The 20,442-nt window shown below is 36.9% G+C and overlaps 1 protein-coding gene and 1 pseudogene across 2 annotated transcripts; one reads left to right on the top strand and one right to left on the bottom strand.

Moving 5' to 3' along the window:
• Positions 1-7,501: 7,501 nt before the first annotated feature.
• LOC101292573 lies at positions 7,502-10,018 on the top strand (annotated as a pseudogene). The gene is made up of 12 exons (XR_184132.1): positions 7,502-7,617; positions 7,698-7,820; positions 8,052-8,153; positions 8,284-8,364; positions 8,460-8,578; positions 8,679-8,780; positions 8,885-9,001; positions 9,220-9,288; positions 9,395-9,461; positions 9,658-9,710; positions 9,805-9,872; positions 9,964-10,018. The product of XR_184132.1 is annotated as an uncharacterized LOC101292573 (transcript).
• A 548-nt stretch (positions 10,019-10,566) lies between these two features.
• On the bottom strand, positions 10,567-19,462 carry LOC101292280 (haloalkane dehalogenase-like). The gene is made up of 12 exons (XM_004292279.1): positions 19,453-19,462; positions 19,191-19,305; positions 13,994-14,045; positions 12,682-12,816; positions 12,409-12,477; positions 12,198-12,255; positions 11,985-12,052; positions 11,811-11,891; positions 11,617-11,694; positions 11,345-11,500; positions 11,087-11,239; positions 10,567-10,936 (listed from the first exon to the last, which is right to left on the bottom strand). Exons 1-12 carry the CDS (start codon positions 19,460-19,462, stop codon positions 10,850-10,852), a joined length of 1,062 nt encoding a protein of 353 aa, XP_004292327.1. The 3' UTR covers positions 10,567-10,849.
• Positions 19,463-20,442: the final 980 nt, after the last annotated feature.

The raw sequence follows: 20,442 nt of genomic DNA, 5'->3' as shown, positions 1-20,442 counted from the left end.
CACCAGAAAACATGGTCTTCCTTTTTTCTTTTTTCTTTTTTGAATAGGAGGAAACATATCCATCTAAACAAGGAGGACATTTAGCTATCATCAACAACAACATCATCATCAAAGATGGGTAACCCAAAATTATCATCAACAAACAACGTACATCGATATCATCCTCAAAACTATAAATGGTGAAAAGAAGAGAATGAGATTATACCAAATTATAGCTAGCTAGCTAATTATCTTGATTGATATAAGAGGTAGACAAAGCTTTCTGTCGCCAGATTTGATGAATTCTGTCACCAGATTTCAGCTCTACCAAATTTTCTTCTGTCTTAGATCTGGGCAGGGAGGAAGGAGATGTAAAGTCGAAAACACTTGGTATTAAATTTCATCTCATAAGACATGACTTATGCGACGAATCTAATGTATTCGTCGCATCAGGTGAAACTTAAGAGACGAAAACTATTTCGTCTCTTAAGTTCTTCCTTCGTCTCTTAAGTTAAATATTCGTCGCTTAGGGAATACTTTATGCGACGGTTTAGTGATTCGTCGCTTAAGTGTTGCGACGAAATTTATAAATTCGTCGCCTAAGAGAGGACTTAAGAGACGAATATTTTTCGTCTCTTAAGTTAAAATTTCGTCGCTTAGGTAATAGCTTATGAGACGGTTCGATTTTTTGTCTCTTAAGTATTTACTGAAGCGATGAAGTGTTTTTCGTCGCTTAAGTATTTACCTAAGCGACGAACAAAATTTTCTTCGTCGCATATGTCCTTTGTTCTAGTAGTGATAATTTCATTTAAAAGTTGATTTTTTGCAATTGTGAGAAACTGAGAGATGAGATCATGAGATTAGAATGCAGTTTATGCAATTTTTGTGACTTCTATTCAGTAAATTTTGAGAATACATCAGGTTTTCATATTTGGGAAAATGACAGAATTTAGGCCCGGAAACCAGTAAGCCCGGCCTGGTTTATAACGATCCGGGTTTTGACCGGTCCTTTTTTTAACAACAAAGCCCGGCCTAGGTAAACACCAACCGGTCCGGGCCCTGTCCTTGGAAAAAGAGTCTCGGTCTGCGCCCGAGCCAACCTTAGTTCACTGAGCCCAAGTCGACAAAGAATGTTGCATTTGTGACCTCTTTACTAGATCGCACATTCAGTTCCCGTTGTCCTACCACCAGTGGCATCGCCACACTGAGCAACTTCAGGCCGATCCTTCATCCCACCATCGCTTTCCCCATCATGCCGGCCATCTTCACCTCCGACAAGATCAAATCTGATCAATCAAAACAGATGCACGAGAAAAACAACCCAAACCAAATCAAAAAAATTTCCCTTCAAACGCTTCTGAAGATAACATATCCTACTCTTGCCGCCACCAACTCGTCCTTATCCTGCAAACTCCCTTTCTGCCATCCAACCTTGGCTCTCGCTGACACCAACCCACTATGCCCCTCCCGAACAAAACCTTTGTGTGATCTCATAGAAGAACCAACCAAGCAATCGTCCCTCCAACTAGATCTCGATCTCTCGTCAGACACTAGGTCCTTTCTCGCCCGTCTGACTATCTCATCTTAATTACTGTTTAAATTAAATTTAGCTAATCAAGCCGAATATATTCTAGTTCAAGATCAGCTTGTTTTTTTGTCGGGCTTAATATTGAGCTCCAACTCGGTTAATTTATCTTACGAGCACAAGTCAAACGAGCTAAAACAGACCGAATACAAATCCAACACGAGTGGCTGGAGGTTTGGACCTATATTTAGAATTTCTTCATCACCAATTTTTCAAGCTTCCTAATCCTCTTCTCTGTCACTATTGTCGTCGCCTTTTTCCTTTGTTATCTCCTCTTCTCCTCCAAAAGCTCTTGAAATTCCAAACTCCACTGGATTATGATCGATGGTGGAAACACGGAGACGTAAATCAACGTGTTCAGGTACTGAGTCAACGACGTAAGCAATTCTGCCGTGTTTGATTTCAGTAAGGACGGCTTAGCGACACAGCGGGTCAAGGTAGGGTTGTCGTCATTTGTTGAGGATCCGAAAACGGCCAGCAAGAATGTCGTTGAAGGAGCTTGTTGAGTTTGCCATGGGGAGGGTTCCGAAGAGATAGTGGGAGAACACAAAGGTCAGGCTTATGGCCATGGTAGGGCAATGGTTCCTGATACAGTTTACTAGGGGTCAGTAAGTATACATACGGTTTACTCCCTAATAACACCTCCCGCTATGGTCCAGCTTGGTTCCGGCGAAGGTCCGATGAAATGTCGATGACATCAGCAAAATCCGACGAGATTCCAGTGATTACCTGAAAAAGTACAGCGACTAGTGGAAGTCTGGTGACCGGTGACCAAAGTCCAGTGACTGATGACCGAAGCCCAATGAGGTTGCGGAAAAGTCTTCTCTCTCTTTCACTTTCTCTCTGTATGCATGTTGAAGGGGTGAGGGCAAAATAATATTAAAATAATTTTGTTTGATAAAACTTTATTTCAGATTTGTTGGAATAGACACAAGTTATGTTATCTTACATCCAAAACTTGTACCAAATGAATAATGGAGCCCATAAAGGCTAATCCGCTTTGCTTAGTATGTGACAGTTGAACCGCTGTGACTTAACGTGGCTATTGACTACAACTTAATGTAGTAGTTTTTTTTTTTTTTTTTTTTTTTTTTTTTTTTAAAAATGACAATCACAACTTTCATAGAATGGGTAAAGCGAAGGCCTGAAGTATCTATTACATACTCTACCGCTATCATCTACAAATAGACAAGTAGTTGTGAGACAAGCATGCCTCTCAGTAGTACATATGATAGACTACTCTTTAATCGTATTCACTCATAGTGTCCTTAGGACATAGACACAATAAACATGATAACATCCTAAAAGGTGAACCCATAGGAAATAGAACAACTGAAAAAAACTAGAAAGAAAAACTTAACTAAAGGATAGAGCTGGCAAGCCCAACATATAAAGCAGCCCAATGAAGCAACTAAGGAAAATGTGCACGTCAGACCCATCAAGGCTGGTTTGGGGTAGTCCACAACATCATCCTCGTCTCTGTATGATCCCGTCCTGCCAAGTTCCAGTGACCAATTGTATGTTTTGGTTTAACACATGCAAGTAGTCATAGCGAATCTTCCGGTGTAGTACCAAAAGGATTCAAGTTGTTTTATAACGGAGTTTAAACTGTTGAATGAATGAACTTATTCATATGTACCACTATGAGTACTACCACAACATACTGTTATGTTTTTATTCTGGCTTGAGATGACGCTCCAGCAAGCTATTCGAATGTGTTACAATACATTTGTTTCAACTTGCTCAATTGAGTGATAATTATAATATAGAATTGCTTCCTTGATTATAAAAAAAAAATTAACAATTCTAATTTATTCAATTTTATTTTTTTCAAATGAAGAGAAAACCACATTTGACACTAATCCCACTTATTCAGTTCTGTTATTGCACTTGCTTAACTCAATTCAAGTCAGGCCTTACAAAAATTTTATATAACAACGGGCCTAACTGGTTTCTTATGTAAATAAAAAGTATAAGCTTGTTCACATATAACGAGCCTTTCAAGCTTTTATGATATTGTTCATGTAGTAGGATTTCTTTAAATAAGTAAGTGAACGATGACATCAAGATATAGGTGATATATCCTATGTATCACTGTGGTGTCTTTCACCATGATGTTTTACTTTGTCCATTACGAGGCATGTGGATATACGTAATGACTATCTTGACATGAGCATGCATCTTCTAATGAAATGATCATCATTTGAACTGAAAAAATCTAATACATCTATAAAGTGGTAAGTTATTTAGTGCCAATAACTCCAAATATTGGGCAAGTTTACTAACTTGGAATGAAAATTATCATGAATTGGTATTAACAACAATCGATCGGTATGAGAATATTTCATACCATTATACTGTTTACTTACCATAAGGAATCAAAACAGAAATTAAACTAATTATAATTGATGTTGTTTACTTATCATATGGAATTAGAATTAAAACTAGCTTGATTACTAAAAAATACCCCTACAAGAAATGAATTTAAAATACCCCTAAAATACAATATATATTTTTAGGGTTGGGTAATTAATTTAGAAATATTATAATTATGTGAAAATATTTTTGGAAGAAAAAATTGATTCCACTACGTTGATTCTGATACCCATCTCCCCTCTTGAGTATCGAATGAGAGGTTTCGTTAGGATCAGAATTGATTCCTGATAAGCAAGCTAGTGAGACCCACATCCATTCAAATATCTTAACATGTTAGTAAACGCTAGAATTCTCTCATTCCGGAATCAATTACACTACTCTCAATTCCATTCTAGGTTAGTAAACATGCCCAATATGTACATAATCTACCAGAAAAGGAATCCAATCAAGTATTCTTCTATAAGAAGAAAAAAAATAATTTAGGTCAAATATACGTTCTTGTTTTTTTCGAGGATTAGATATACATTCATGTTTATATTAATCTTTTTTTTTAAAGTGGTAATTTATCTAGTATGAGGGTGCAAACAATGTACATAATCTACCAGAAAAGAAAAACAAAATTCATTAATCTATCCTTCTATAAGAAGAAAAATATATTTTCTTCAAAAAAAGAAGAAAAATATATTAAAATACATTTCCAAAATCCATTAAATCCTTCTATAAAAAGAAACTTTTAATAAATTACATTTACACCTACACGACTTTTTTGGGATGGAACACCTTCCATATCATTTTCATGCTGTGTCCCTATATATATCCATCAAAATTTTCTACAGAAATGAAACAGGCAACAATACATAGATTACAGTAAGTATAGCAAGCTCTCCCAGATGGCTATCATATCTTTCACTCAGCTTGCTCTACTCGCATTTGCATCAGGTACATATATCATCCTATCTCCTAACAATTTGAGTTACTATCCTCGATTTTCTGTTTTCCAAACCTATCAAGTTGTTATCTTAGTTGCCTCTTGATTGATTCATGCTTACCATTTTATATGGTTGAATACCAAAGTAAATTAACGTACAGATTTATGGTAACTAACTTGACTTACACTGATGAAAATGGTGATCGATGACATGCAGTTGCGGTGATGGGGATGTTTGTGAAGGCAGAAACATCTATGTGCACCAAACCAATGGGTTCTTGTGAAAGCCTTGACTGCAATGCAGTTTGTGACAATGATCATCCTGGTGGTGCCGGAATTTGTGACGAGAAAAACACATGCAATTGCCATTACTCTTGTTCTGAGAAAACAAACTCAACACCAGCGACTGATAAATCTTGCAAAGCCGCCGTGGGAAAATGTGATCAGAAATGCAATTTAGCGTGTTGCGACAATATTTGTAAAGTTTATTATGGGAAAGGTGGTGTTGGACATTGTGATCTCAACCCCCGTGGTCCATTTTTTATATGCAATTGTGACTATCCCTGCTAATATCCTTAATTGTGTATTAGCTAGTAATAATTTGGAAGATGATAATAAAGGGAAAGGCTCAAGATATTTGGAAGTTGTCTTCTTCATTTTTGTATACAAACTGGAAAAGCCCAAGATATTTCATGTTGAGTTATAAAATAAGAATCTTATCTCAAGTTATTTTCTTTTATTTTTGTTTCATGCTCTCATACTCTGAGAATCTTCATTGAAGAGCAAATTCTAACATGGAAGTTCCAAATATTTATAGGGCTTAGCAAACCACCGTATGAAAACATTGATTCTGATGTTTATGGGAATCTTTGTACCACTTTGATCAAATCAATAATATGAGGAAGTCGTTATTTCGTTGAATAGATTTGACATAACAATATTGCTAACTCAAGCAAGAGAATGAAAGGAAGCTAACTAGTTTGAACACTAAACAATAGGTTTGTCGCATACGAGAGAATATCTTTCTTCTCTTTTGCTTTCTTTTTTGTTAATTCGTACGAGTTGTCAAAATCAATATCATTTATAAAAAAGTCTCAGGCGCACTTAGCATAATATTTCTCCATTATTGAAGAACGTAAAGAAAATGTTTATACAAGTCGTTTCAAAGTACTATTTCTATGTTTTGTTTTTTAAATCTTTTTTATTAATAACTCACATACTCTACATACATGCCCGACCGGCCCTAATGTAGAGCAAGCAGTGCGACCGCACAGGGCACTCGACAAACAAGGGGCACAATTTCGTAGACTATATAAGCTTTAACGTATATAGTACTCTAATATACACAGAGCTAATATACATATGTAATTATACATATAAACATAAATACAAAAGAGTATATTAATTATTAAAGATGCAACATGCCTCTTTTTTTCTTCTTTTTTTCTGATTGCACGCACGCCAGTTATTATTCTAGCGTCTCTTGCTCTCCCACATACCTTGCAATCAAGTAGATTCTCTTTAAATTACTTTGAACGATGATTCACCCTTTCAGTTTCTTCTTATCACTTGCCATCACCCACTCTTTCTCCTCTCTATACTTTTATTCTTCTACAATGTGAAGTTGTGAACACTTCGGCTATCCATAGATATGCAGGCTGGCTGAGGTACAAGTCAAAATAAGTATTGGGTCAGTTGGTGTCGTTCAATTTTGATACATATTGATATTGGGTTACTTGATTTTTTGTATTAATTTTGTTGATTTCTAACAAAAATCTCTACTTCGTTTTGAATTTTTCAATATTAGGTGCAACTAGAAGTTGGATTTGCAAGTTGGCGTCGATCAAAAAAGAGAAATCAAGGAGCAAAGATGATTCTAGGTTTCATTGTGCATGCCCCAAGTATTTATATTCCAAAATTTAGTGTTTTGGCTTGCTTATTTGATTATTTTGGAAAAAGAAAGAAAAGAAGAACTATTTCAATCCCAGCATGGATTTTAGATAGATATCTTGTTAACAAGACAAATGTTTATGATGAGCATTTAGCCAATGAACTTAACCACAAATTCATTTCAATGTGTATATACGTAGAAAATCAAAATCACTAATGCCTATTATGATAGGGCACTCCAAAAATTTTCGCACTGGGCATCATATAACTCAGGACCGGCCGTGTCTACATATATCAGTGAAGTTTAAATTCATAACCTCAAAGTTGTCAGTTAAACACCTTAACCACTTTAACCAATAAAACCACAGCTCACCGACAAGTAGTATTTCTACACTTCTTTCATGTTCATATTGTAGAATATGTCATAGATCAGAATACTGATAAAACCGGCAACGCATTTTAATCCTAGTTACAAAGGCCGCAAATCTGGGGCCTGGCCTTAAGCTGCTTAATGGTCCACACTCTTCCCACTTCTTGGCGCGTAAACTTAGGCCATTCGTTGGGTACGTGGCGTCAATGTTAGCTGTGGCCGCCCGCTTAAGGAAACTCTGAGTTGTTTATAACCAAACTCTTTTGGTAGTATCGAAGTAACGTAGACCACTCCACCTTCTGCACTTCTTTTAAGCTCATTCGTTGACAAACCTCGTTATTCAATTCTCAAATCACAAACAAGATTAGTTTCTACTCTAACTCGCACCATTCTCTTCAATTCATTGAAATGTTCTTTATTTTGTTGATACCAAGGATCGAGCTAGCTAACTAGTTAGCCTTGTTGAAAATGAAGAAGACCACCATTTCTGTAAGTTCTTCCTGTGACAGAGAATGATTTGAGCTTTCATGTTCTGCTTCGTATGTTTTCTCATTAGCTGTTGGGTTCAGATTTCTCAGAAGGACCCTAAACGAAGGAGCTTATTCTTTCGTTCATGTCTCCTTTCTACCCTGCTTATGCTTTCTGCAGTTTTCTTCTTTGGGAGCCATTTTGTTGTCACAGATTATAAAGAGGTATACTATGAAGATTGCACCCATTTATGTAATGTGTACTTGTTCTTTCGATTCTTTTCTGGCTTGATGAGGCATTTCATTTAATCACAGAAGTTCTTATCATGGGAACTGATTGATGCTATGCACAATGCAATGTCTAAAAAATGCGAGGTTTGTTTCTATGGCATTCGATTTTATAAATGGCTGATGTTCTAACTTACTTGATTGATGTTGTGTTATGTTCATGTACAGGCTCAATGCAGACCTGAGGGAACAGAGGCATTACCTAAAGGAATTGTTTCCAAGACCTCTGATTTTGTAATGCAGCCGTTATGGGGACCCCGAACTCCAAAGGTGTGCCAATATTTATAGGCCTGAATAATTTGCAACTTAGATCTAAATAGAGTTGTGATTACTACAAATTTCGTTTCTTTCTGGTGATATTTGAATGCAAAGATATATGATCCTCATCGCTTTTGTTTAGAAACCAAAGTCATCAACAAATTTACTTGCCATGGCAGTTGGAATCAAGCAAAAAGAAAGTGCAAACAAAATTGTAAACAAGGTACAGTAACCAAATTGTCTGTCATGCACTTTTTTCAGTTTTTGTATCTTTGAGTTCATTGGATTCAATTTCTACTTGTACTTTTGATTGTACAGTTTCTATCAAGTGATTTCGTCGTAATGCTATTTCTTTATGATGGTAATGTAAATGATTGGAGGGATTTGGAATGGAGTGGTCAGGCCATACATGTATCTGCTATGAATCAAACCAAGTGGTAATGATTCTCTATCCACAAATGCAATTTGATATTGGTACTTCCTTGGATGTGCATAGTCAGTTCAAATAACATTGTTAGGTATGTTTATGTCACTTAGGTGGTATGCGAAGCGATTCTTACACCCAGATATTGTTTCTGAGTATGCATTCATCTTCCTTTGGGATGAAGACCTTGGAATTGAGAACTTTAATGTTGGAAGGTACATGTGTGCATGCACCTGCGTGCTTATTTATGTTTTAGATATGCATTTATGCTCTAAAAACTGTAAGACTAACATTCTGCATCTTGATTTCTTCTATGCAGATATCTGTCAATTATTAAAAAAGAGGGGCTTCAAATATCACAGCCAGCACTTGATCCTGACAACTCAGAGGTTCATCATGATCTTACAGCAAGAGACAAGAAATCAGAAGTACATAGGTATCAGATATATTTGGAGATCTATACCGCACACTGTATTAGGAATCTGATTAATCTGCAGTGCTAAACCCCTAGTGATACTTCTGATCCCAAGCGTTATTGTCTTATTCTACTCATCAGTATTTTTTTATCAGACCAAAAAAAAAATCATCAGATTTTTCTGTTTAACGTGTAAAATTGCTTTTTTCATGCTGCATGTCTTGGTGTTGAATGAACAGAAAGTTAAACAAGACAATTGGTGGTGGAAGGCGTTGCGATGAAAATAGCACAGATCCTCCATGCACAGGGTAGGAAGCTCAAGTTCTCATGATATTAGCAGTATGTAGTAATCAAGTAGTAAAATATGCATCTGAAGTTAAGAATTGACAATATATACTGCATATGATATGGCAGGTTTGTGGAAATGATGGCTCCAGTATTTTCAAGAGCATCCTGGCGCTGTGTGTGGCATATGATTCAGGTACAGCTTCTTTAATATATTTCCAAAACATTCAGATTGCTGATTTACATGATCAGAGTAATTAGCTTGTTCACTTGGTTATAGCATAGCAATGTTTTAAGTTTTACTTTTAATATTGGTTAGCAATACAAATAGATAGGGTAAGAATTAAGATAGATCTGATTTGTTAATGTTTATTGGCCTGATATTGTAACAGAATGACTTGGTCATGCATGGGGATTGGATTTTCAGCTTGGTTATTGTGCACAGGTAGTTTCCTCCTCCTGTCTGAACTACAAATTTCTCTTCCACATGTTCTTATGTTGAATAAATTCTTCACCGGGTGATCGAACCAAAAACATAGGAATTGTTGATTCTGAGTACATTGTTCATTACGGTCTACCTACACTACGGGGTTCTGCAGCAAACAAAGTTAGAAGCCTGTACCTTTAATTTTACGACGAAAACCTTTATGTAATTCGTATCACCTATTCTTCACTAATGATGATCATCAACACTGCAGACGAATGCTGAAGAACAAGATCAAGCTGCTAAAAATACAAGCTTACCTACTTTAGAACAACTGGTATATAATCAAAACTAATGTGGTGCATAATATTTACACTAGTCTCAGTTCTGTTTGAGAACTTTGAATTTGCAGGCACCATCACAGTGATCTCCATCTGACCCTAGAACTGAGGTAAGAATTGTGACAAACTTTTTTCCAGCAAAGGCGGTTCTTTGGTTAATAAGCGAGTCTTTAATTCATTGCACTTGCATACCTGATTCGTGCAGGTGAGGAAGCTATCCTTAGTTGAACTAGAAAGATTCAAGAACAGATGGAAAAGGCAATTAGAGTACATAATTGCTGGGTTGATCCATACCAAAAGCCACCACAGCAGAGTAAAAAGTAGTGCTTATCAGCATAAGTCACCATTTTTAGACAAAGTGATTGATTTTACGAACACTCGCAGCATACAGAATATGAAAAAAATAAGACAATAAAGCAGCTTCCGAAATATACACAACCCCTTTAACATTCTAGATTATTCATTACTAACACAAGAAGTTTGATGTATATCTTTTTTTTTCTCCTAACATAGATCAATGTATACAATGCTGCAGTAACATAAGCTTGTAATTGGATTATCCATTTATTTTTACAATTTATTCAATATACAATTCAGTTCTGCATTACATCATCCAATGATTGTAGTTTTAGTTATTTCTGAGGAGACAAATTTACATTTATATTGTTCCATGAGGGCTATCTATCCCACATTGCGGGATCATAAGCTTCTTAAAGCTTTATTCTCTTAAATTCTCAACTCTCAATTTGCTTTGAATCAAAGAAAATGATATGATGTTCTTTCAATTAAGAAAAATTAAAAATAAGCAATGAAAGAGTATCATAAACCGAATCTCCTTTTTCTGATAATATCATAAATGATTTGTCCAAGTTCTTCACCACAATCCTCCTGGACGTGATGGCCTGCCTGCAAATCCCAACAGACTGATTGTGTGAGTTCTCAAAACTAATAGAAACATTAAGGATTTTATCTGTATGTGTTAAGCAGTATGTGTGTATAAACTATAAGGCCAACATTTCTCCTGGATGCATGTGTCATATATAAAGAAGACAGTACCATTGGAATTTCTATAAGCTTATGCTTTGAATCCTTGCAGAAATCCTCCACTCCATCATAAGTCAACCAGCGGTCTCTTTTTCCCCAACATATTGTAGTTGGAACTTTCCAGTTCTCATCTGTTAGTATTGTTCGCATTTCCTCCACATATTTCTGCCATGTAAAACAGCACATCAGCAGCAGCTCAGTCACTTCAACAGAAGAAAAGTAATACTCTGATAGACTGTAAAAGTAACATGCAAGTAGAAGAAGGTTCACCTTCAACTCCTTCTTCATGTCCCTACTGATTGCATTTAGTGCAAAGCCAGCCGCCCCAGATGTGAGGTAGGGATTTCTATAAACCATGGCATCATCCTCTTTTATTTTATAAGGTCCGCAACTTGTCAAGGTTTTATCACTTGCTCTTAAAGGATCCTAGTTATTGAGCACAGAAAGAAGCTTGGTCACGATATGCAAGCACAGAAATGCACACAGATTTTAAGCGAACAAACATGTCAGATCAATTGGGGAGTTATACTACAACTTCATACCTGAGAGAAGATTTCACCTAACAAAAAATTGCTGAATACGGACAAGGTTGAAGGAAGGTTTGCATGCTTCGCTGTAAGCTATAATACAGATGAGGATAATAAGGATCTTATAGATTACTCAAAACAATGGAACAAAAGATTTGAAAGAAAAATATATATAGAAAACAAATGGAACAATTCTGGAGAGTACATACAGGGGGATTTAAGAGTATTATGTTGTCAATCTTTTCCTGATGAATGCTGGCGTATTTAACAGCTGCCGGTGCAAAGTAACCCTATGAAGCACATGAAAAATCAAAAGTTTTTTTCAGTTTCGTATCATGCAAAAATAAATGTGACTCTTGCTAATACTGCAGAAAATAAGATACCTGCACAACGAGTGAGACCTTTCCAACAGCAACTTCATTGATAAAAGACTCCAACGATGTTACATATACTCTGCAAGCCGTGACAGAACTTGACATAAACAAGAGTTTTGTTTTCTTGGACATCAGAATAGTTCTCAAAATACTTTTAGTAACAGATACTAACAATAAGCTTCTATGTGCTCTCTTTATGAGTCTAACACTAAAAGAAATTACCACTGAGAGTGTAGTCAAAGCCATACTTGGGTTGAGGTTTATCTGAAAATCCAAAGCCAGGAATTATGGGGAAGCAGGCAAGAACGTTTCAAGCTTAGCATACTCTACTCAGTTAAATGAGAGATGCATTGTGTCATAAATAATAAACAAATGCTATAAAACTAAGAATGTCAACTACAGTTGAGGACAAAGCTAAAGCTACGATCTTACCTAACCAATCAAAAGCAATGGCATGATAGGCTTTAGAAAGTATTGGAAGAACCTTGCGGTAAGAGTAAGCCTGATGACAACATCAGTTTGAGCAAACTCAAGATGAATAAACAAGCAAGTCTACTCACATTTTAATTAGAAGTTTCAAGCAGCATAAGAGATGATGTGTGTCGAATTAATTGAAGTGAATCATTCAGATACATAAAACAGATCACATAAGCATGGTAGAAGAATACTAGGACTGACAGAAACTAAGAGGCTATGACTCACTCACCTGAGAAGGTAAGCCATGAATCAGTATAACTGAAGGATTGTCAGCACTTCTGGATTCAACGCAGAACCATCTATTGCACAAAATCAGGTAGCACTTCTTCCTTCCTTGTAGGATTCGTGGATTCCTGGGAGGGGGCTGGAGGAGTATCCAATAAGCTTATAATTACCATAAGCTTTGACCACCATACCTGTTTGAAGTTTGAACAACTAAGTACTCCGATTGATGTTTTTTCTTTGTAGTCAAAAGATTGCAGACTTCAAATCGACCAAGTCTTCAAACAAAACAAAAAAATTGAATATCTTGCATGCTTATAGTCACAGATAAGCTTATGTTCATCAACTTACTATCCACCAAACCTTACCATTGCCAGTCATATGTTCTTGTTCGTCAAACATGAATAAGTAAAAGCATTATGAAACTTTTGATTTTCAAATGACTATTCTCTACTTCAACATTTAAACTTTATATCATAAAAAGCATGACCACCAAAAGGCAAATTATGAGCCTTTATGAAAGGAACATTGAGATTGACATTTACAAATACTAACTTGTACACTGTTATAATCACCAGCTAGCTTGTAAGATAAAGGTACACAAGATTAGCTCGATTGTATGCCGAGAAGAGGGAGCACGCACGTAAACATGCATGACTGTTTCATGGATGCTGACAAGCGTGCACTCTCTCATCGTCAAAACGTATCCAATCATAGATCAGCCCTAATAATGGGAAAGAGCCAGATCAGAATGTTTCAACAATCAAGAGATGACATTATTATTCACCAGCCAGTTTGTATGATAAAGGTGCACAAGATTAGATCGATTGTATGACGATGAGAGGGAGCACGCCTGTAAACACGCATGACTGTTTCATGGATGCTAACAAGCGTGCTCTCTCTCATCGTCAAACAAGTCCAATCATAGCTCACCCCAGTAATGGGAAAGAGCTAGATCAGAATGTTTTCAACAATCGAGATGACATAATTCAGAAAGCCAGCTAGCAAATTCCACACTTGTCATTTCAAAGATAAACAAAATTTGGGCAAATCATACAAAAGTACCAATACTGAAACTGCAATCATTACCAATTAATCAACCCAGCCAGATCTAGGCAAAAAGAAAATGACTATAGCAGTACATACCAATAGAATCCTCCCAGACTGGAACCACTGTATGATAGTTGATATGATCAACTTTGACATAGTTAAGACCAATGGTACAAAAATGAGACATCAACCATGATCATAAATAAACCTATATAAAATGTATGCCCTGCTAGTCACCCAAAGCCCACATGAAATTAACGAACACGTACAGTATCACATGCAAGATTGTCTCGAGTCCCAACATCAACCCCCAACTCAGCACTGCCAATACAAATTCATCACTTCACTTTGATGTTCCTTAATATCATGACCATCATTGTTTGCGATCACATTAGCAATCATGCTGTTTCATATATGGTCTTCTATTTGTTTAATTATTACTTATATATAAAATAATTTAACTATATCACATATATACCAAGTGTTTTGTTCAAACTTTTTTTTGGTTAGCAGGGAAATATCAATTCCAGATTTCAAGTGAAACAAAGCTGACTGCTGATTGTCTTTTTTTGCATGCCTACTGATACATGAATGTTGATCTCTAACAAATTAATCAAATCATCTTATATCACTGCTACACCTCATGTTCCAGTAATATTGAACTATCTTTAAAAAAAAAAATCAGAAGTATTTAGAGAACTTTAACAAAATTATGTTAGCCAAGATTTTATTGAGCTCAAAAATATAATTATGTAAATTGAATCAATAATATATTTAGTTTTCCAAACAAGCTAGTGACCGTGATGTATAACAAGATAACAAATCCATGCTGATGCACTAAGAGATTGGTCCATGAACAATGACGTACTATTCTACTTCATCAACATCTAACCTCTAAATCATATCAATACATACATCAACCAACTAAAATGCTAACCTTATACATGTTGAAGAATTAGGTGATTGGCAAAGATAACTGATAAAATTACACAACGTTATAAGCTTACCAGCTAGTTTACATGCAAAAATGCAAATACATGAAATATTATAGCGACTAGGATAGACCTGGACGAGAGCAGTTCATATAGTTACTGCAAAAAGCCGGATTTAAATGTTTGCCACTAATCACATATTCACAAAACAATCTCCACACGTTTCATCAAAAATAAATACAATTATTAATGTAAGTTCTTATAGCCAGTAACCTGATAATAATGAACACTATCATATATTCATATGCAAGATAGGGCTCTCGCTCCATGGATCAAAAGTACACCAGGTTTAACAGGCTGATAAGAAATTTTTCTTGTACCCCCAATATCATCAATATGTAACCTTTAATATATAGAACCTAAGGCTTAGATCAAAGAAATTTAATCATATAGTATAGACCAAAGAACTGGGAAATCATATGGCCGGTTTGCAAAGTTGGGGATAGAAACTCCAAAAAATAGGAATCTGAAAATGAAAATCAGATCCATGGACTTGTGAAAGCCAGATCAGCAAAAACATGAAAGTACTTCACAGAAGAAATAAATTATATACTTTAAAGACATAAAGCCAATCTAAACATGCAGAAGAGCCTTCAACAGACTTGATTGAGAAAAATCTGTATTCTAAGCTTTAAACGGTAATCAAAATCCTTTGAAGCTTGAAACTTTAAATCAAGAATTTTTGCAACAGTATTAGCCAAACATTCAGGAATACTCAAATTCTGAAGGAAAAATCTTCCACGCACCTCTTCCTCTTCCTAGCACATCAGAACTGAAACCCCACTATCAAGTTCCAGAAAAGAAGAATATCATCATAATTTCAGTAATTCTTCCAATCATTTCTCTAGTCTTTACTACCCATAAAGCAATGCATGAAGATCAACTTGTAAGGAAACCCTAACGTTCCATCTTTCAGGCATATTAACAAAGGCTCAAACACATCAACAAAACAAACAGCTAAATATTTCCTCAAGCAAAAAAAAGAGAGTAAGAAACATACATAACTTCCAAACCCTAAAATCAGAGCCAAACAACAAAAACACACATCAAAGCCAGAAGAACAAAGCAAACATGCAAGAGAGTGAGAACCCACTGTCTGGATATTGGAAGAAGAAGTTAGAAAGATCAAAGCTTCAGTCTCTCAGAAGAGTAAAGAACTCACTCTCTTTCAGAACTTGTGTTTTGTTTTGTTTACTGGTTTGGCCAAAGACCAGATATTTATTAAAAAGCAAGCAAACAGTGGCAAATTAACAGCTTTACCAAACAGAGAGCGATGCAGAGAGATGAGAAAGACACGACTATCGAGAATGGCATTAGAGCACCGAACCCCTGAGCCAATGGCCTTTCAGATTAAACTTTAAAGTTAATTACTATTAAGTACTAATAATGATGGATTAATGGTACCATTATGTGACGAGTACCATCACCCACTTGTCTATTAGTACACTTGATTAGCGGTCCACAATCTTCCGCTTGGGCCAACGCATAAGACAAAAAGACCGATCGAAGGGTAACAGTCACGCGCGGGGTCAGGTCCCGAACACTTGACCGGGATTCCCATGTCGGACTAAGAAGTGGAGAGCACGTGTCAATAGTGCGTGTGGAGCTGGGTTAGGAAGGGGAAGATATGTTTTGTGATAAAATTTTGATCGTCCTTGACGTCGGATGTTACGTCTATTTCTTTCGTCACCCTCTCGTACTTGCAATAGTGGCCACCGTGGTTTGGATAAGGATGAAACGGGTTAAGTCCGGCTGAAAATCAAGGTGTTCATGTTTGATTTTTTTTTTTTTTTATTCAAGCTCGAGCCGGACCGAAGCTTGAATTTTTTACATAATGGAAAGATCATTAGTTATGTATGATATGATATGATTAAACAATTGAATTTCACATACTTTATGTGTAATTAAATGATGATATATAATGATTAAATGGGTTTGGATTTTGCCTCTATGGGTTGGAGATGTAAAACCTATATGAATAATTATATGTTTGGGCTATGTTGCACGAACACACTCCCATGTGGAGTGTCAGAGTGTCCGACACTCCCGACACGGCAAAGTTGACCGGCCCGACACGTCTATTTACGACACGCTACGTCAGCTTTTCTCACAAAATAAATAAATAAATAAATAATTGGGCGTAGTAGAGGTTCGTCGCATGCAAACATAAAGAGGAAAGTCAGGAAACGACACAGACGAAGAAAATGACAAAGAAAACGTCGCCCATTCAATCTCTTCTCTCCACCGACAGCCGCCAGCGGCCTCAAACTCCTCTGGGTTGCTAAGGTCAATCTTCTTTTCCTTAATCTCTCCCCATTCGATCTCTTCTAAGTTCTAAATAATCATTGTTTCATTGTTCTTAACCGGTTAATCATTCAATTGCAGCTGATAGCCTCTAACTCTCCTCCTCCAGCCATGGGCAAGTAAATTATATTGGAGATTCAAGTCTGTTAATCTTTAGTTGATAGTCTATCTGTTGAAAAAAGTAACAATAATATGTTAATTTTTCCAAGGTCAGCCTCTTTTTTCAAATTCTGATTAGTGATTATTGAGATTAATTAGTAATTAATCGATGAGTGTTCCTTATTCCTGCATAATTATATTTTAGTAACTTTTTATTTATTAAAAATACATAAATATGTAATTATGTTTGTTATGTCTGAAACACAGTTTTTGAGTTTTGCCGTGTCGCGTTGTGTCGTGTCGCCATGTCTGTGTCCGTGTTCATGCAACTTAGGGTTTGGGTGACCTAAAATTTCAATATATGTTTAGGTTTTAGACCAATTGTTGAAGATGCTCTTATGTCTAATACAACACATTTCCTACTATGTTGCCGCTAGAATATAAATCTGACGACACTGTTTCATCTTGTCACTAGGAGACTGCAAGCCTACGATCATTTGACCAAGCAAAGAAGACGCCACCTACCTAGAACAGATAAAGCATACGAGGTGCATAAAACGGAAACAAGCCTATTTGTCCTACCAAAAGAGGGTATGTTATTACTAGCATAAAGCCACACCTTACTAAACTTAAAACGTAATAAAAATATATATATATATATATATATATATATATATATAAAAGGAATCATTGCCCAAAAACAGGCCATGGCTCATAGTTCACCGTAAAGGTGGGCATAAAACCCGTGCAGGGAAAAAAGACCGAACCGGACCGGTTGGGCCGGATTTTTTCACGGTCCCTCATTCACTTTTTTCCAGTTCGGGCGAGTCCCAAATATACCCAGGCCAGTCTCAGTCTCTAATTTTGAGTAAAAATTTAGGCCTGAAAACCCGGCCGGCATCTATATGTGTCGATGTCGTTCAACGATTGGTTAATTTTAGTGATTCTATACTAGTATCATAGGTTCAACCACACAAGATTAGTCAAATTTGAGTAAACCTAGTCCTAAGTCAAACAATCAGACATTCAGACTCGAGTCACTCAACTTCGGTTCTCTTCCTCGACTGCGCCTCTCTTCCTCTTGACGAGACGACGACGCCTGTGCGCGGCGTAACTATCTTCCTCTCGACAACGCCTGCAAGCCTGCACGCCTCTCTGGTTCTTTGCCTCAGTCACCCACCACCTCCGGTAAGTTTTTGCTTCCATCTCTCTTCTCTCAATCTCATTCCATGATTCTCTATCTTCCTCTCAAAGCTCATTCCCTATCTCAATCGATTGTGATTTTGGACTTGTGGAGTTTTGGTTGTGTTAATGACTTCATGATTCATTTGATTCATTCCCTCTCTTCCACTCTTCTGATTGTGATTTCAATTCCGATTGCATAGCTGATAGCTCGATGTGTTAGTTACTTAGTTGTTTTCGTATTAGACTATTAGGAATAGCTCATATTAGGCTAAACTGATAGCTCGACTTTTTGATTTCATAATTAAGTAGCAAATGCTTGTTTTACTTGTTTTCAATTTCATATTTTCATAATGTTGCTGGTTGTGTACTTATGTTTATGGAGATTTGAGATGTCATCGTGTTCTTCACAATAAGGTTGTCATTCAGTCAGTAGTGATAGTGACATTGGGTGTTATGACTCAGGAGATAACATTAAAGAAGTACCAGGTCAGAGACTGAGAGATGAGATCATTGCTAGTTATTGTGCTTTGTATAATTTCATGTAAAAATTGATTTTTTGCAATTGTGAGAGACTGAGAGATGAGATCATGAGATTAGAATGTAGTTTATGAAATTTTTGTGACTTATATTCAATAAATTTTGAGAATACATCAGGTTTTCATATTTGGAAAAATGACAGAATTTAGGCTTGGAAACCGGTAAGTCCATCCCCGTTTATAAGGGTCCAAGTTTTGACCGGTCTTTTTTTTAACAACAAAGCCCGGCCTGGGTAAACATCAACCAGTCCGGGCCCGGTCCCTGGAAAAGAGTCCCGGTCTGGGCCCGAGCCAGCCCTAGTTCACCAAGCCCAAGTCGACAAAGAATGCTGCATATGTCACCTCTTTACCAGATCACACATTCAGTTCCTATTGTCCCACCACCAGTGGCATCGCCACACTGAGCAACTTCAGGCCGGTCCTTCATCCCACCATCGCTTTCCCCATCATGCCGGCCATCTTCACCTCCACAAGATCAAATCTGATCCAATCAAAACAGATGCATGAGAAAAACAACCCAAACCAAATCAGAAATTTTTCCCTTTGAATGCTTTTGGAGATAACAGATCCCACTCTCGTCGCCACCAACTCATCCTTATCCTGCAAACTCACCTTCTACCATCCACCCTTGGCTCTCGCTGACACCAACCCACTATGCCCCTCCCGAACAAAACCTTTGTGTGATCTCATAGAAGTACCAATTGAGCAATAATCTTCCCACCAACTAGATCTCTATCTCTCGTCAGACACTAGGTCCCTTCTCGCTCGTCTGACTATCTCATCTTAATTACTGTTTAAAGTAAATTTAGCTAATCGAGTCGAATATATTCTAGTTCAAGATCAGCTTATTTTTTTGTCGGGCTTAATATTGAGCTCCAACTAGATTAATTTATCTTACGAGCACAAGTCCAACACGAGAGGCTTGAGGTTTGGACCTATATTTAGAATTTCTTCATCACCAATTTTTCAAGCTTCCTAATCCTCTTCTCTGTCACTATTGTTGTCGCCTTCTTCCTTTGTTATCTCCTCTTCTCCTCCAAAAGCTCCTGAAATTCCAAACTCCACGGGATTGTAATTGATGGTGGAAACACGGGAGTAAATCAATGTGTTCGGGTACTGAGTCAACGACGTAAGCAATTCTTCCGTGTTTGATTTCAGTAAGGACGGCTTAGCAACGCAGCAAGTCAAGGTTAGGTTGTCGTCATTTGTTGAGGATCCGAAAGCGGCCAGCAAGAATGTCATTGAAGGAGCTTGTTGAGTTTGCCATGGGAGGGTTTCGAAGAGACAATAGGAGAACACAAAGGTCAGGCTTATGGCCACGGTAGGGCTATGGTTGCTGATACAGTTTACTAGGGGTTAGTAAGTATGCATACAGTTTACTAACCCTTACTAACAACTCATGCTATGGTCCAGCTTGGTTCCGACGAAAGTCTGATGAAATGTCGATGACATCAGCAAAATCCGATGAGATTCCAGTGATGACCTGAAAAAGTACGGCGACTAGTGGAATTCCGGTAACCAGTGACCAAAGTCCAGCGACTGGTGACCGGAGCCTAGTTAGATTGCGAAAAAGTCTTCTCTCTCTTTCACTCTCTCTCTCTC

The sequence above is a fragment of the Fragaria vesca genome, linkage group LG2, assembly GCF_000184155.1.
Source record: "Fragaria vesca subsp. vesca linkage group LG2, FraVesHawaii_1.0, whole genome shotgun sequence".
In the NCBI taxonomy this organism is placed as follows: domain Eukaryota; kingdom Viridiplantae; phylum Streptophyta; class Magnoliopsida; order Rosales; family Rosaceae; genus Fragaria; species Fragaria vesca.
Note: the sequence above shows the minus strand (reverse complement) of the source record. Positions and strands in the feature narration are given on the sequence as shown.

Excerpts from the sequence above, each read along its gene's own strand:
- LOC101292280 (XM_004292279.1), bottom strand. Across the intron at positions 14,046-19,190 it reads GGAACTGAATGTGTGATCTG|TGCTGAGTTGGGGGTTGATG; the intron begins GTAAAGAGGTGA and ends TTGTATTGGCAG. Across the intron at positions 10,937-11,086 it reads AGCTTATAGAAATTCCAATG|GCAGGCCATCACGTCCAGGA; the intron begins GTACTGTCTTCT and ends TGGGATTTGCAG.